General features: G+C 36.7%; 1 protein-coding gene and 1 non-coding gene across 5 annotated transcripts; both read left to right on the plus strand.

The window, feature by feature from the left end:
• The first annotated feature begins 603 nt into the window (after window positions 1–603).
• nrm (nurim) lies at window positions 604–13,918 on the plus strand. Of its 4 annotated transcripts, none has more exons than XM_038277029.1 (9): window positions 604–798; window positions 865–1,009; window positions 3,985–4,052; window positions 4,129–4,191; window positions 4,332–4,403; window positions 4,515–4,566; window positions 11,486–11,679; window positions 12,454–12,630; window positions 13,491–13,918. In XM_038277029.1, the coding sequence occupies exons 2-9, from the start codon at window positions 871–873 to the stop codon at window positions 13,803–13,805; spliced, it is 1,080 nt and encodes a 359-aa protein (XP_038132957.1). In that variant the 5' UTR covers window positions 604–798; window positions 865–870; the 3' UTR covers window positions 13,806–13,918. The 4 variants fall into 4 exon arrangements, with proteins under 4 accessions (XP_038132957.1, XP_038132958.1, XP_038132959.1 ...); XM_038277030.1 differs by having other exon boundaries at window positions 908–1,009; XM_038277031.1 differs by lacking the exon at window positions 604–798 and having other exon boundaries at window positions 4,273–4,403.
• Window positions 7,867–7,939, plus strand: trnak-cuu. Its single transcript has one exon. It is a non-coding gene; the product is annotated as a tRNA-Lys (tRNA).
• Window positions 13,919–15,751: the final 1,833 nt, after the last annotated feature.

The following is a 15,751-nucleotide window of genomic DNA, read 5'->3' on the forward strand; positions in this document are numbered from 1 at the left end:
TCAGTTCAACCTCTAACGTTATTTTTCTCAGCTTTTTCTCATTATAGTAGCCTCATCTGGTCTTTTCCCTTTGGGGTGACAGCATCCTGGAGAGAAATATCAGCTGGGCTGCTGCAATCAAAACCTCCCATTATAGATGATAGAGTTGGGCCTGATTTTAGTGCTGAATCTCTTAGACATAGCTATGGGCTCTGCTTTTACTGTGATTAACTGTATGTGCCTTCTTTCGCCCCTTTGACATGAAAAGCTGATTTATCGCTACCTTTTCTGACATAGAAAGCATTTATGGATCAGTGCTTCTATGTTACTTTTTTACGTCTGCTGGAACCTCAGTCAGCCTTGCCACAAGGCTACTTACTATAGGCTTGATTCTTCTGTAGGGGTCTTACTGTAAGACCCCTACATGCATGCTGAGTGTGAGTTATTGTTATTTTCTAACAGGCTTTAACAGACACTTTTTTTGTTTATGTTATGTCTTTATAAAAACAGTAGCTACAGGAATAGTTCAGTTGAGATCCCCAGCAGCTGACTGAGGAAGCTCTGTTGGTATATTACCCATGTTCTCAATTTATACCAGTTGTCCCTGTCTGTTGCCACCCACAAGGTAGCCACTGTCGAGGAGTCAGGGCGTCTGCAAACTTGTTGCGCTCTAAGAAGCAACAGTAGTAAACCCAGAGATCAGCTCTCCTTACAGCTGTCTGTAAATTTAGAGCCTCTGAACTCTGTCAGAGTGGGAAACAGACAACTGGGAACAAACAGGAGACATGGAGCCTAGATACAGTCCCAGCCTTTGCTTTGGTAAGGATGGACATGGCTCATGGTTTGCACTTTTTTTACATACATTAACTACATATTTTTGTATGGTTCTGTATGTTACGCCCGGGTTCTGTTTATGGTGTGAATTCAGGAAGCTGCACTAGATGCGGTGAACCAGTGTATGTCACAGAAGGAGCCTGCAGAGCGATGGGACATTTATTCCACAACACATGCTTCACCTGCAGCATTTGCAGTAAGTTATCTTGGTATATAAATATTATAGTAATCAATGGTGCAAAAAAGTGATAGACTTAGACACAGCTTTATTTATCCCTTGGGATTACTCCTTCAGGGAAATATTGGTTCAAGAAGCTTATATAAAGTACAAAGGGCAGAGTTAAGGCAAGATGGCTTTTAAAATAAAAATACGACGGACAATATAACAAGAGTCTATATAGTAAAAAAAAAAAAAAAAGCATTAAACTGTTGTAATGTCCTGGAATATGTTTCCTTTAGATAGAAATATAGCTTCACAGTAGAGAGCTAAGGAAATACTACACAGTAGTTGTCTTGGATTATTGCACTTGTACTGCAGAGATGGCCGGGCCTTATAAATAAGTACAAAATTACACAGGCTACACAGTAGTTGGCATGTGTTATTGCACAGTGAGAGAGAAGAGGAGCACCAAAGTAACAGTCAGAAAATATATAGTCATCCATTCCAGTATACCTGTTGTTTTTGCATGCAATGTGATCAACAACGGAGACATGTCACTGAATATACCTCAGCCATTGTCAACACATACCTAACCCTAAACCTAACCTAAACTTAATTCATACCTTAGTCCCAAACCTAATCCCAAGGAGAAGAGAACTCAGGAAGAGAACCTATCCTCATGGGGAACAGTTGTTGGTATCCACAAGTACCTATAAGTCCCCAAAATGTAGCATATTCCTCTGAAATTGTCACCACAAGGTAATAAAAACATGGCCACAGGCACACACACTCTAAGCTCTATTTTTTCAGAATACATGGGTGGGGGCGCACCGTAACCGATCACCGTGGGTGATGAAGGCGTGGGTGGTTTCAGTGGAATAATATGGTAGCTAATGAAAACGAGCCAGAAAGGCAACTTTCATGGATTCAAACAGAAAACAAAAGAGGGAGTAGGATGGATATTTAAGGGGTGAACACTTTTTAAAAGTAATTCATACTTGGTGTGTCTTTTCTACACTACATATTTCCAAGTAACAGAGTCAAATTGTTTTACTCTGTGATTAAAATAATTTGACTCAAATGCAAAAAGTGTTGCAGCCGTCCCAGGACTTCCCTACAAAAAACTCCCACACAGAGAGAGAAGAAGAGAATAATGTATTAGGACTGACAGGGGAAGGTGACTGGTTGGTTAAATATTAGATGGAATTGTAGGAGAAGCTATACAAAGTGATTCATTTTTGAATATTGTTTTTGAAACTGCATTGGCAATATGTGTTATTTGCTACTTTTGAATACACATTGTTTGATAATGCGACCTAATGGAGATAAATACAAGTAAAGGGTAAGGGGGGAAGACAGGAAGTTGGTGATTGCATCTGCTATAGAGGAGACTACAGATGGAATCAGGTGGGAAACAATTAGCGAGGTCACAAAACCTAGATAATCAGGATGGTTTAAATTTCTGTTGATTGTCTGCTCATTCTATTCTGTGGAGGAATTAAAGCTGGCAGACAGCAAGTCAGTCACCAAAGATGAGAGAGAGAGAGTGTATACAGAGAGCCTTTAATAAAAATATAATTTTCATTAGTCCTTTAATAAATGAGATTTACAGACGTTAACTGATAAAATTACAGGTAGTGGACTGGAATATGACTGCATATAGACTCAGAAAGTAGGTGATTTCATATCTTGTGGTAACTTTGAGAAACATTAACTCTGTTACAGGGTCTCTAGAATATTAAGCAAAAGTAAAACTATTCAGAAAGTTTTAAACCATTTTTGTTTCCTATATACACACTTGGATGAAATTGTTGGTACCCCTCATTTAATAAAAGAAAACCCCACAATGTTCACTGAAATAAATTGAATGACAAAAGTAAAAATAAATAACAATTCTGTTAAAATGACCAAATACAATTCAGAGATTGCTAATCAACCATGCTTCATTAGCCTTGATTAAAAAAGTAAACACATGAAACAGGCTTGGAAAAAAATATGTCAAAATAGAGCAAAGGGACGTGTTAAATCAAGGTGTGTCCACTGTTTGACATGGTTTTAGGAAGGTTTTTGGCCCACATGTCAAACACACTCCGGCGACTGAAGCAGATTAGTGTAACTGCTTTCTGTGAGAGGTTATCCGGGACTGGAAACTCGGGAGCGGGTCTTCGACTGGGTGAAAACTGGGTTTGATGGGATAACTGAATAGTTAAGATCAGAGTCAGCTTACAGAGAAGTAGATGGTGACATGTTGTGTATCACACTCAACATGCAACTAGTTAAAATAAAATGTGTTTGTCCTCTTCTGACAGTTGTTCATTTATCTCTTAAGACTATGTAGCCTGTCATATTTAAAGATTGTGTTAGCAGAACTATCCATATGTCGGAGTAAATTAAAACACATCAGCTAAAAAAACTACCAAACTAAAGAAAAACATTAAAGGCCTTGCAGAACCCCTTAAGAACATCAGATCCTTCTCACATGGAAGATTTCAAGGAAATATGCCCAGGAAACAGCATATAAAGACAGGAGGAATGACTCAAGATATTTACACAGCATTGGATGCAATCTAAACTGCGGCTCCAAATTGTCTGTAAACATAGAGATGTTTTGTGTAAACGCTTTTTGAGTGTCCTCCTTTCTGCAGCCTAGATGTGATAAACTTGTCTTTCCAAAGGGAAGATTCAGTCTGCCTCTAAATGTGGTCGTAGAAAATGCTCATAATACATCTGAATAAATTAACTATAAAATAACGACAACTTGTAGAGATTTTAGTTTTAAAGTCCATGATTTCTTCCAGAAGTACATCAGTGAGAAATGTGAAGTATATTAATATATTAAGACTGGTGTCCTTTGGTTACTGAAAGGTTGCTAGGATTATGATGATGTAAATACAGTTTAGACAAATTATTTTCTATCTAATGTTAGAGCATTAAAGTGAATCAATTCATAAAAACTTGTAAACACTTGAAAAAAAAGGTTATTAAACTAATAATTTCTTTACATTCATCAGGCAAACAGCTAAAAGGACAGCCATTTTTCACAGTATCAGGACACATATACTGTGAAGATGATTTTTTGGTAAGAATCAATTTTATTTGCTCTTAATTTATCAGATAAAAGTGTTTTTAACTGCGCCTGGATGCTCTTTTTACAGTTTTCTGGAGTTCACCCATCTGAAGAAATGTGTAACAGTTGCGGATGTTCAATCACAGATTTGGCAAGCATTTTACTTATTTCCTTGTTTGATGGCATCTTTGATCTCGAGTTCTGCGTAAAATAACTAATGCTACACAAACAGGTTCTGCAAGCTCGAGGGAAATCTTACCACCCAACCTGTTTTCGCTGTGTGGTCTGCAGACAGGAGCTGCAGGGTCAGCCCTTCGCTGTGGACTCAGACTGCAAGGTTTACTGCATCACCGACTATCACAGGTAAAATAACAGCATGAACAGGCTGAGCCTCCTGGCTCTAACCACGGTTAGGTAGGCGAATCCCTGAATAATGAGATTTTAAGTTTCACTGAGACTCCCTCCTGGTTTCAGGGTCCAGTCTCCTCTTTGTTATGCCTGCACAAAGCCGATACTCCCAACACAGGTGAGGTTCAAATTCTTCTATAACCAGAATTTTAAATCATGCACGTACACTTTATTCATGTCCTTTATTACATTTTTTTTAGGGCTCTTCAGAGTCCATTCGAGTGGAATCACGTAACAAATATTACCATGTAGAATGCTACAGGGGTGATGTTAACCTTATTTACAGCAGACAAGGTTACTGTGACATTGTTCATAAATAAAATCTTTGGTTTCCTGACTTCATAGTTGTCTCAATCATTGATTCCTTGTAGTTAGCAACAAATTAAGAAAAAAAAAAAAAAACCTCAAACTTATGAATGTTATCGTGACTCCATTTGTGCAAATAGAAATTAGCCAGAGCTAGTCTGAGAGATATGGATACTAAGCTTCAGAACAAGGATGAGTGTTTTTTCCTCATTTAAATGTAAATGGTCTTGTTCCATCTGTAAAGTGTCTCATTTACCTTCTCAATTCAAGAACAAATGCACTTATTTCAAGAAGCACATTGCTTTTTTAGATTTTTTTTTTTTTTTTTTTGCAGAGTACTGTTTGCAATTTAACTGTTATTTTACTACAAGCCATGGGTGTGAAGGATGTTGGTCGGATTGAAATGCAATTACCAAGGCAGGATAGACCTAGCGCTTGTAAATCTGGAATAAAAATACTCAGTGGAGGACCTCTGTTTTGGATATTAGCATTGCTTGAGTTGAGGGGGGAGAGGGGGGATGGCATCCCCCTTCTTAAAAAAAGTGACAATCCCCTGTAACATTTTATTACTGAATGTGTAAAATCTCTACCATATATTAACAGTAATGGCAATAATATTGCCCTTTCAACATTTGGCGGGCTGTTGGCTTACGAGCGGCCGGGCCAAATGAATTAAATTTAGAAGCCTATCATGAATATGAAGCTGAAATATCTCCTCTGCATTAGTCCCTAACTATGAAGGGGCAGTGATAGGCATGCACGTCCAGGGTCTGACTGCAGTTCTACTGTAGGGTGCCTTGGTCAAGGTCAATTACCGTCGTACCTGACATTTAACAACCATAGCATGCATATTGCTTTAGGTTAATAGACTACATTAATTAGGCAATGTATACGTCCAAAAATAATAATAAATATCCACCATTCCCCTTCTTTTTTTTTTTTTTTTTTTACAACTAGACTACCGGATATTAGTACTCTTAGAGCTGCAAAAGCATTGTCACGGCAGCTCATTTAATGCAGATTACAAGATGGGTTTTCTTTCTAACTTTGGAACAAATTCAGAAAATGAGCAACAAAAAAAAGCAGAAGCAACAACAGCAATAAGAGCACAGTGGCAATCTCAGAAAAAGCCTAAAGAGTGTTCTGTACATTTGACATAAAGCTCTAGTTGCACTTAAATGTTTACATGACCGGGTCGTTATATGGCTTGCAGTACTCAAAGAACAACCTGTGATTGTACAGTGCAAAGGTCTCTGCAGAATAAAAAGTTATTATAAAGAAAGGTGGGAGAAAAGAAAATGCAAAAGGTATGAGTTTTGCATACCTATCAACTTTTTGCAAAGTGAAGAGGACAACATTTAATCTTTGGCATTTACAATGAGCACACAAGGCTAAGTAGAGATATTTAACAAGTTCCCACTTGTACAGCAGGCTTGGAGGCACCTGCATTTTTAGTTTTCATAGCAGCAACCTATTTTTCATTGTCGTAATTCCAAATCAACCTAATTTGTACTCTTATACAATAGTATATTCAAAATGTTGTAATAATGTATAAAATGTCATTTTATTTGTTTTGAAAAAGTTAAATTTTCACTAAAACCTTTTTTAAGACATACAACCTTTTGTAACAGGTAAATTGCTCTCCTAAGGTTTTCTTTAATTTTATTATAAGCCAATAAATTCAGCTCAGAAATTTTTTTCTGTGTGATGCTTTGACGACTTATACAGTAGCAGGGTTGTTTTGGGTTTCATGTTTTCCTCACACAGAATTAAGGTTTTGTTTTGTTGTTTTGTTTGATTCAAGCACATTTAAAGACTTATTTGTTTAAGCAAGCTTTTCAAATTCTTGATAGCGACTTTAACTTTATTTTAATAAACCCCAATATATGGTTTTGTCCAGATTATAGAGTATTTTGCACTCGATTTCCTGATTAAACCATGTAGAAAAGGTAAACTATATAAAATAAAAATACTTTCAATTTTGCAAGAAGTGGATAACTGATGTGACCTTGATACATTAATGTTTTCTTTGGAGAATATAAACATCTTAGAATTATAGGCTCTAAATGGGCCACAAATGTTTGTCTATTTTCAAACATGTACAAACAGTTCTGCATGTTTCATTTGGTTATGTATATGTAACTCTTAGTTGTGATCTGCAGTTACAAAACTGCCTTTTAACTGCACTACAAATCTACATAGTGTAAATTACTAAACCATAAAATATTTTGAGCTTAGATAGATATCGGTGTTCCTTTTGGAACCACATAGAAAATCCAAAGGCTTTCAGATATACTCATTGGTTGATTGATTGATTGATTGATTGATTGATTGATTGATTGATTGATTGATTGATTGATTGATTGATTGATTGATTGATTGATTGATTGATTGACTTTATAAATCCCACAGTGGAGAAATGTCCTTGTTACATTGGCTCAAATGGTCAAAAAGAAGAACGTGCCAAAGAAATAAAAGGTGCATGGGGATATATATGTACAGTTCATGATAGAAATGAAGGGTTAGATATATTTATTTAAACTTGCATTGGCTGCTACGGATTGAGTATGCAGTTTTTTTATCATATATATTATATACTATATATATTATTTTCTATGAATCACTACATCGATTTACTATAACGAGCCTAGTCCAAATCAAATAAATTTAATTAAATGAACTTAGCAGCTTTATGCATACAACAGCGCCATCGTGTGGTAATAATCCGTTTTGACACCCAGTTTTCTCCCGGAACTATGAGTGTGAGCATGAAATGAAGAGCACCGCTGATTGAAATGGCGTCAGTCACAGCCCGTAACTGGGCTCTCTGCACGGTTTCTCTGTTAAACCTGCTGTTTGTGTTCATCTCCGGGGCAGACTTCATTCGCTTTGTGTCGTTTCGACCTATCTATCATAACATCACAGGAGAGACGACGCTCTGTCAAGGTATGATTTTCTGTAGCTAGAGGAAGCATCGAGCCACAACACTGTATAAGAGAAAAGGCTGAAAAGGACAGCTTTTCGTTACTTGCGAAACACTGGTGGAATGTGAAAATATACATATGTTGGGGTGCGACGGAATAATTTCGCTTTGTTTTCGATGGCAGTCAGCGCCCGGCTAGCTCAGTCGGTAGAGCATGAGACTCTTAATCTCAGGGTCGTGGGTTCGAGCCCCACGTTGGGCGAATCACCTTTTTGTTTTTGAAGACAATTGTACTTCACTTTTTATAGAGCCTGCAATACAGTAACTCCGACTGCGCCGGTTCGATCCCTGCTGTGGGTTTCAACAACTTGCTTAATGTGTACCAGTTATATTTTAGTTTCTTCATCAATTACATCTGTTGAGGTGTAAATTGTTGTATAAAGGGTAATAAGAGAATTGAAAGGACTTCAGAATACAAGATGCATCTCTGTTTCTTCGCTGTTATGACTCACTTACTGTAAATTCCACTTATTTATTTATTTATTTATTCACGGGGACCACTTGCGTGCAAATGTAATTCATTGACACCTTGCAAAGCAGAACGTAGGTTTGAGATCCGGTCTTGGCTGAAACGTATTTTAATTTACCTAACTTTTCCAATATATTTATAATACATAGTTTTAAAAAAAAAATCTACTCACTTTTACTCATTTACCTACCTACTGCAAACATAGCAGGACCTATGATTAAAGGATATATCATCGGGTTTTTCTCTAAATTATACAACCAAAATGCAATAATAATTTAATAATTAAAAATACATCAGAAAAAAATGTTTGTTGATTTGAATTTCTGATAGGATTTTCTTTGTGTGTCTTAAAAACTAGAGTAATGACAATATGTTGAAACTACTAAAAATCAACAACATACATTTGCTTCTACCTCAAGAAATTACTCTTACACACAGAAACCTCCTTTATAGCAGATGTATGTGGAGGGTAAAATCTTTTCACCAAGCACATTTATTATTATTGTTTTAAAAAAGAGAATAAAAATGGATAAAAAGCACAGAAATTTATAGAACTAGTTAATATATTTCTAATTTAAAAAAATTATAAAATGGTTATAATTTAGAGGAACGGACAAATGCATATGTAAAAAATAGGCATATAATAAAAAGAAAATATTTTATAACAAATAAAATCTTATATTTCTATAAAAAAAAAAAAACTAACATATATTCTAGATTTTAGATCAATACAGAACATAGATGTTTCTTATAAACGTGGGGGGAAAAATGCTTCGACTAGACCTGTTTAGATCCCCAGTTGTAATTTTGAGTTTACCTGGTAGAAAAAAAAAAAAAGAATGGGATAATGCAGCAACTTGATACTTGTCTAGTTACTGCCTGATAGAAGAACAACATGAGCAAAAAGAACAGCATGTCAGAAATGAGTTTAGTTAGAGCCTTACAGAAATAAAAAAAACACACTAAGAAGACAAACATTTTTACAAACACTGATTTCTTCTTTAAACAGTATGATAACATTCATGACTTCCCTAAAAACACTGATATAGTAATGGGGATATGCCTGTTATGGGGCAAAGAAATATTGGATCAAGTTTAAAAGAAATAAATGAAAACCTTTTAGAATAACTGCTGTCTAGAGAGTAGGATTATTAATTACTGAGACAATCACCATATAACAGTAGAGGAAATATTTTTAAATACATTTTCCATAAAAGTCATAACAAAAATAAAGGGACTTCAGCTACAGGTACAAGAATATAAGGTTTTAAGATTTATTGATAGTGTGATCAGATTGCTACTGTCGTATTTGAGAAAATTTACTACAAAAAGTTTCACCTAAGATCTTATCAGACAAAAAGACTCAGACACAGATTTCATAACAGAGTTTAGCAAAATGAATTACCTTAAAAAAAAAAGCTCACTATTTACTACTACTACTTAATTATTGATAATAACCTTGTGATCTTGAGCAGACACAATTATGCTACTAGAACCACATTTTTTACATCATTAGCAAACACTTCTTTCAAATTAACAAGGAATAAAAAAAAAACAAAAAACGTGACATCACATAAAATTACTAAATATATATTACTAGTAAACAGTATAATGGTGGTACAATTATATGCATGAACACAAGCGTAGGCGGCTAAAATGATCAAAATGCGTAAAAATTGTCCATATTTTAAAGGCACACTATGCAACATTTTTCAGTTAATTAATTTGTTCCATAACGTTTTGGATGATTAAATGAGTCATTTCTGGTTGAACAAAGGTATTCTCGGCCGCCCTGGTGGTCTGTGGGGGAAATACTGCACTTGCAACTGCAGGAGCACCGACCCGCACCCACAGGCTCAGAAGTCTCGTGAGAGTCAATCTTGCTTTACGGCGAGAACTGCTACACCCCCCAGTTAAAAGCATGCTCGTTGCTAGCACAGTGGCGATCTTTGTGCAGTAATGCTATGTTCACGCAGCAAAAGCACGTCTGCTGCTTCATTTTTGCTGCTTGTACCAGTTGCTGCTCTGGCTGCGCGGTGCAAAAGTGTGTCTGAGGCGCATTGGGCGGAGCTTCACTAACCTTTCTCTGCCTTGCAGCTATATTTGCTGTGATCAGTGGGAATAAAGTAGTTTTAATATGTTTTTAAGTGAGAAAATACACCTGAAAACGTAATCAGTGCTGTCAGTTCATTCAGATTATTATCCTGCCTTCAATATTTTTTCTGTCGGAGCCGCTCAGACCCCCACATACCAGGGATGTGCCGACAGTATGGATCCCTTCATCAGCAGCGGTTCACCGCGGCAGCTGGTAGGTGTTTTTCATCTAAATAATCCAAACTGCATATTCTGCCGGCAGATTTCTGCATTTTTAGTTAATTTAGGCGTCGCTAAACTGTTTAAGAGGAGTGATCATCAGCGCTGTGTCTCTCTCCCTGCGTTAAACGCGCCCGATGCGCTGCTTCAGCTGCTCAGACGTGCTGCGCCTGGTGCTCAAAACGCTCCGCTGGACCTTTTGCTGCGCCTTGACGCGCGTCAACCATTGACTTTGCATGTAAACTCGCTGCTTCTGTCGCGCCAGCTACGTCCAGTGTGAACGCAGCATTAGTCATTCGCTGCTAAGCTCAAAACAACCGCGCCTGGCTTGATGGAGAAACCAGGAGAACAGCTGAGCATATTTACGACAGTGCACTTTTACTTTCGCCCTCTGGGGGGTGCCTCGCTGGAAAATCAACACCGGTTGCATAGTTTACCTTTAATGTTTAACCATCAGGCATAAATAACCTTTGAATCGATCTGTTAAATAGATTTTTGTTGCAATTTTGAGATATTTGTAGTTTTCTTATACAATAGTCTAAGAACTACTAAATAAATTCCGCTGGAAAGTCTTTGATTTTAAACGGACGCTTATAATACACGTTAATTATGTCACAGCCAGCCATCATGTATAGTTTAAACCTGCCTCTACTATTGGTCTCCTAAAGCAATGTCTTTGCATCCCATGCTGTTAAAAGACATATTGGAGCAGTTTGGGAGATGAAACCCTGTTTAGTCTCATGCCAAATCATCTTAAATAAATAATGCGTCCAGACCAGAGTATCTCCATTAAACAGCTTTAAGAACAATTTTAGTATAAATGGTTACAGTAGCTGTATGTCTTGTTGAATTTCAAAGCCTTTAAAACATGCTACTTATTTTCTTTTACAGATTGCAAATTTCTATTGTCAGTAACTATTTGTAATGGGAAACTTTTTGACTTCTTGCTGATTTTATCTGTTAAAGACTCCATCCCATGGTCCATGGCCTTAAAGGACAGCTCGGTGCTGTGGTCTCTTGTTGTGGATCTGTCCCTGTTGGCTCTTTTTACGGCACAACACAGCCTACTGGCTTGGTCCCCGGTCAAACAGGCCCTACAGTCGGTAACGGGGGCCCTGAACAGGACAGCATACTGCTTTACTACTGCTCTCGCTCTTCAGGTACAGTGATTGCCTCATGGTTAGCAAAACCTGATCTTTGTTCCAAGCAGACCACAGCTGCAGCCACGAATGTCTTATATTATTAAGAGCATTTGTTAAGATACTATTCAAATTAATTCAGTTTATTTATATAGTGCCAATTCACAACACAAGTCATCTCAAGGCACTTTACAGTTCAACCAGATTATACAGTCAAATTGATTCAAATTTGATTGATTCTGTCATATTCATGAGCAAATATTTTATAAATATATATTTTAATATACGCTTGTTAAGATTCTCAGTCATCCAGATGATAGTCATCCGAAAAAAGTAAAAAAAAAAAATAATCCCCTGGACTTTGTCTCCAAATTTAAAGACGTTTCGCTTCCCATCCTGGAAGCTTTTTCAATTCAAAATTGAAAAAAAGTTTTGAAATTCAAATTGAAATTTTGCTGTTTTCAATTAATTTTTTAGCTGCTTTGGAGCATTTATAGGCTCTGTTTGGTTGTTTGATGTTTTATAAGCTCTTTACTTTTTGGTCTTTGCCTTGGCTGTAATTGCACTTGTACCCTGAAGTTTTTCCTGTAGCTCCTCGTATGTTTGTTTTGTAATCAGCTTAATTAATTAAACTGTAATTTACTTTGTTTTGTCTTTGTATTTTTTCTATCCTGCGTATGACGGACTTTTTCAAGTTCTGTTTATTTTCAGTAATTCCTTGGTGGCCATTTTCCCTTGACATGTACCTCATGTTTAAATGTTGTGCTTTTTTTTTTTTTTTTTTTACATTTTCAGATTATGATGCGTTACTGGCAACCAGTGACTGGCGCCCCCTGCCTGTGGTCAGTGCGTCATGCACCCTGGAGTATATGGTTTCCTCTACTATGCTTTTCTCTGCACTTCCTCTGCTGGGCCATTATCTGCAGCATCCTCGTCATTTTTGATTATCCAGAACTACTGGGTATTAAGCAGGTAGGAAAATTAGAGGGGATATATTTTGTTTTGAATTAAACCAAATTTCTTAAACTTAGAAGACACTAAAAGAACAACAATGAATTAAGTAACAAGTTGCGTGTTTGTTTTTTTTACTGCAAAAAGTTTATTTGGCATTGTATAGTGAAAGACGACCGTTTATTAAATCCATTAATTTAATTTCGACTTCTTCCTAATCATATCACAAAACAAAGTTCTTTGTTTAATATTTTTTCCATTATTCCAAAAAAGAAAAGAGGTTTATGTTTTTTTCTATTGGTGTGAAGTTTACATGCTGGGTTGAGTGTTAGATGGAAGAGGATTATGGACAATATAACCTCAGTAATTTATCATCTATCAAGTTTTCAGCTTTCTAGCAATTGATGATTTTGGATATTTTGAACCTTTAAGGAAGAAATGTTACCCATATGATGTTGCTGCAAACCTCATGTTTCCCTGTAGGTGTTTAAAGCTTCGGCATGATCACGTATGAACTTAAGTCTCACACCAGAAGCAAAGTTTCTAGACAGGGTTTGGGAAAAGAAGTAATAAAATGGTCCTAAAATAAGTTCTGTGGTTGAAAGGCTCATATATGTTCTACCTTATATGTAGTTTAAGAATTTCTTACCATCCAGAACAGACAAATATAATTCTCTCTGCAAAATAACAGGAGGAGAACAAACAGAAACACAATGAAAAATAAGTTCCAATGACTGAGGTTGCTCATAGACAAAAAAATATATATTTTATTTACCTGCAGATATTTCCAAAAGTCAAATAAAATACTGAGACCAGTCATTCAGAAGTAGATTTATTCTAAACCTGATATATTTTTGGAATAAGCTCCTTTCTCCTCTTAGGTTTACTATAAGTGCCTTGGTATGGGGGATCCTTTCTCCCAGAAGCCACTGCCTGCTCAGCGCCTCCTGTCCCACCTCCGCCACCCTGTGTGCCTGGAGCTGGTCGTCATCCTGTGGCTGCTGCCGGCCTTATCCCTGGACAGACTGCTGCTGGCCGGGACGCTGTCAGCCTACCTGGCTCTGGCACACTCTCTGGACAAACAGGATTTAGCCTACCTCTGTGCTCGGCTTAAAGACAAGGTGCAGCTCTTTGCCGAGCCACAGCAAGGCAGTGTGGAGCAGAACGGCAGAAACCACAAAGAGAAGGGAGGTTAATGCAGTCTCACTGCTTTGATCTAAGGATGACTTGATGTGTGCAAGATTTGTTTCAAAGCTGGATATGACCACAGCGGTTCTGTCATCTTTTTTGTTTACCGCATACTTTGTTTATAAACCGTTACGTGAAATTTTTCCTTGAACAGCATTGTCTTAATGAGATTTCACTCTGGGATTATTATCTGTTTATTACTGTTGGATGTAAGAAAAGGACATCATGTTGCATTTCTGATACTGTAAATATATATAATTTTTTTGTAACTTGAATAAACTGGGGAAAGACTATAGGTCTAGATAATTCAAGCAAGTTAGTATTATGTCATTTAAAGGGGTGATGAGCACATTTTTGGTAATAGTTAGTCTACCATTACATATAGTATTTTTAACACCAGGTGAAATAAATATTTTAATGCAAGATGTTCTTTCTTCTTACCTTTTTTCAAATATTTCTTGGTTGCATTCTTTTTATAGAAAAGTTTATGCTTCACTGTTTTTATAAATAAATTATAAAGGTAACAGGGTGGTAATCAACATGGATTTTCTCAGGAGAAAAGAAATGTGCCTATTTCAAATTTTGCACTAAATGTGTTTATTAAAGAGCTGCATCTTTTAAACAGTTGTTTGTCATAAACTACTTTGTTCATTTAAACTTCTAGATACATTTTAACTGTAACATCATCCATCCATCTACCGCTTGTCCATCAAGGTCATGGGGCTGGTAGTCTATGGATGAAAGGTGGGTGCTACTGGACAATTAGCTGGAAAACTATTTTTTATTTTTAATAGAGTCTGTTTCTTTGTAATAACAATGGCAAACGCAAGCTTACAGTTACTATATTAGAATAGGCGTTATATTGACATTAGTAGCTGTACCTGATGGCATTCCAGGTACAACTAATGTAAATATATTTGATTTGTAAAAAATGTAAGATCTGCAACATAAATAAGGTCAGCTATAGTTATACAGCACATGAAAAATATGTATCAACAAAATAATTTCTTTAAAGGGCAAGAAAAAAAACAGATCCTCAATAAAACATAAAATTATTTGCTTATAAAGAGAATGATTAACCTTTTTTTGCCTTCATTTTTCTTGGTTTAAAGCATTCCTTCAGTATATTGTATTCTAGTCTATAATCGTTCAGCAACATAAAACAGAATTTGGGTAGTTGATTAGTTAATCGTGTTGATTTATTTTAAAATTAAATGAAAGCAAAGGATAAGATAGTTATCCAAATTTGTATATAACATTTAGCATTGTAAGAAACAAAACCTTATTGTCCAAAAAACAGCCTACTCCTATGGCAGCTAGGTGGCAGCAGCCATGCTTTTAATAACTTTCGCATACAATAATAAGGCTTTCAAATAATGGTTATGCATTCCAACTAAGGTTATCTTTTCTTTATTTGCATGTCTGTGCTCTAAAAAATATAGAAACTATTTATTTGATGTTTGACACACACACACACACACACTTGTTCTGCCATCGTAGTGAGGACCATGTGTTGACTCCCATCGACTTCCATTGATTTTCAGTCATTTTCAACCCTTTCTATGCCCTAACCCTAAACCTAACCATTACCAATGCATACCTCACCCTAACCCTAACCAATTGAAACCTTAGCCCCAAATCTAACCACTACTGATGCATACCTCACCCTAAAGGGCTAGTTATACTCCTGCAGCATTGTGTCGCAGTGAGCTTGACGCAGACCTTTTTTATTTATGCCCAGTATTGAAGCGTGGTCTGTGCTATACGCTGTGGGTCTAGATGCGGCCGATGCGGAGAGGAGGTGGGGGCGAGTTTGTCTGACAACGGAGGAACATGAGGGTGAAAAAGAGTGGAGATCCAGGTGGAAAAAGGGTTCTCCCGCACCTCGCTCTTCTAGCTGGTCCAACTTCACGAGTTGTTTTCCGCAATTTCCGTCATAAAAACAAAACAAGCC

This window comes from Cyprinodon tularosa, unplaced genomic scaffold (assembly GCF_016077235.1).
Source record: "Cyprinodon tularosa strain WSP-4 unplaced genomic scaffold, ASM1607723v1 ctg13, whole genome shotgun sequence".
NCBI lineage: Eukaryota > Metazoa > Chordata > Actinopteri > Cyprinodontiformes > Cyprinodontidae > Cyprinodon > Cyprinodon tularosa.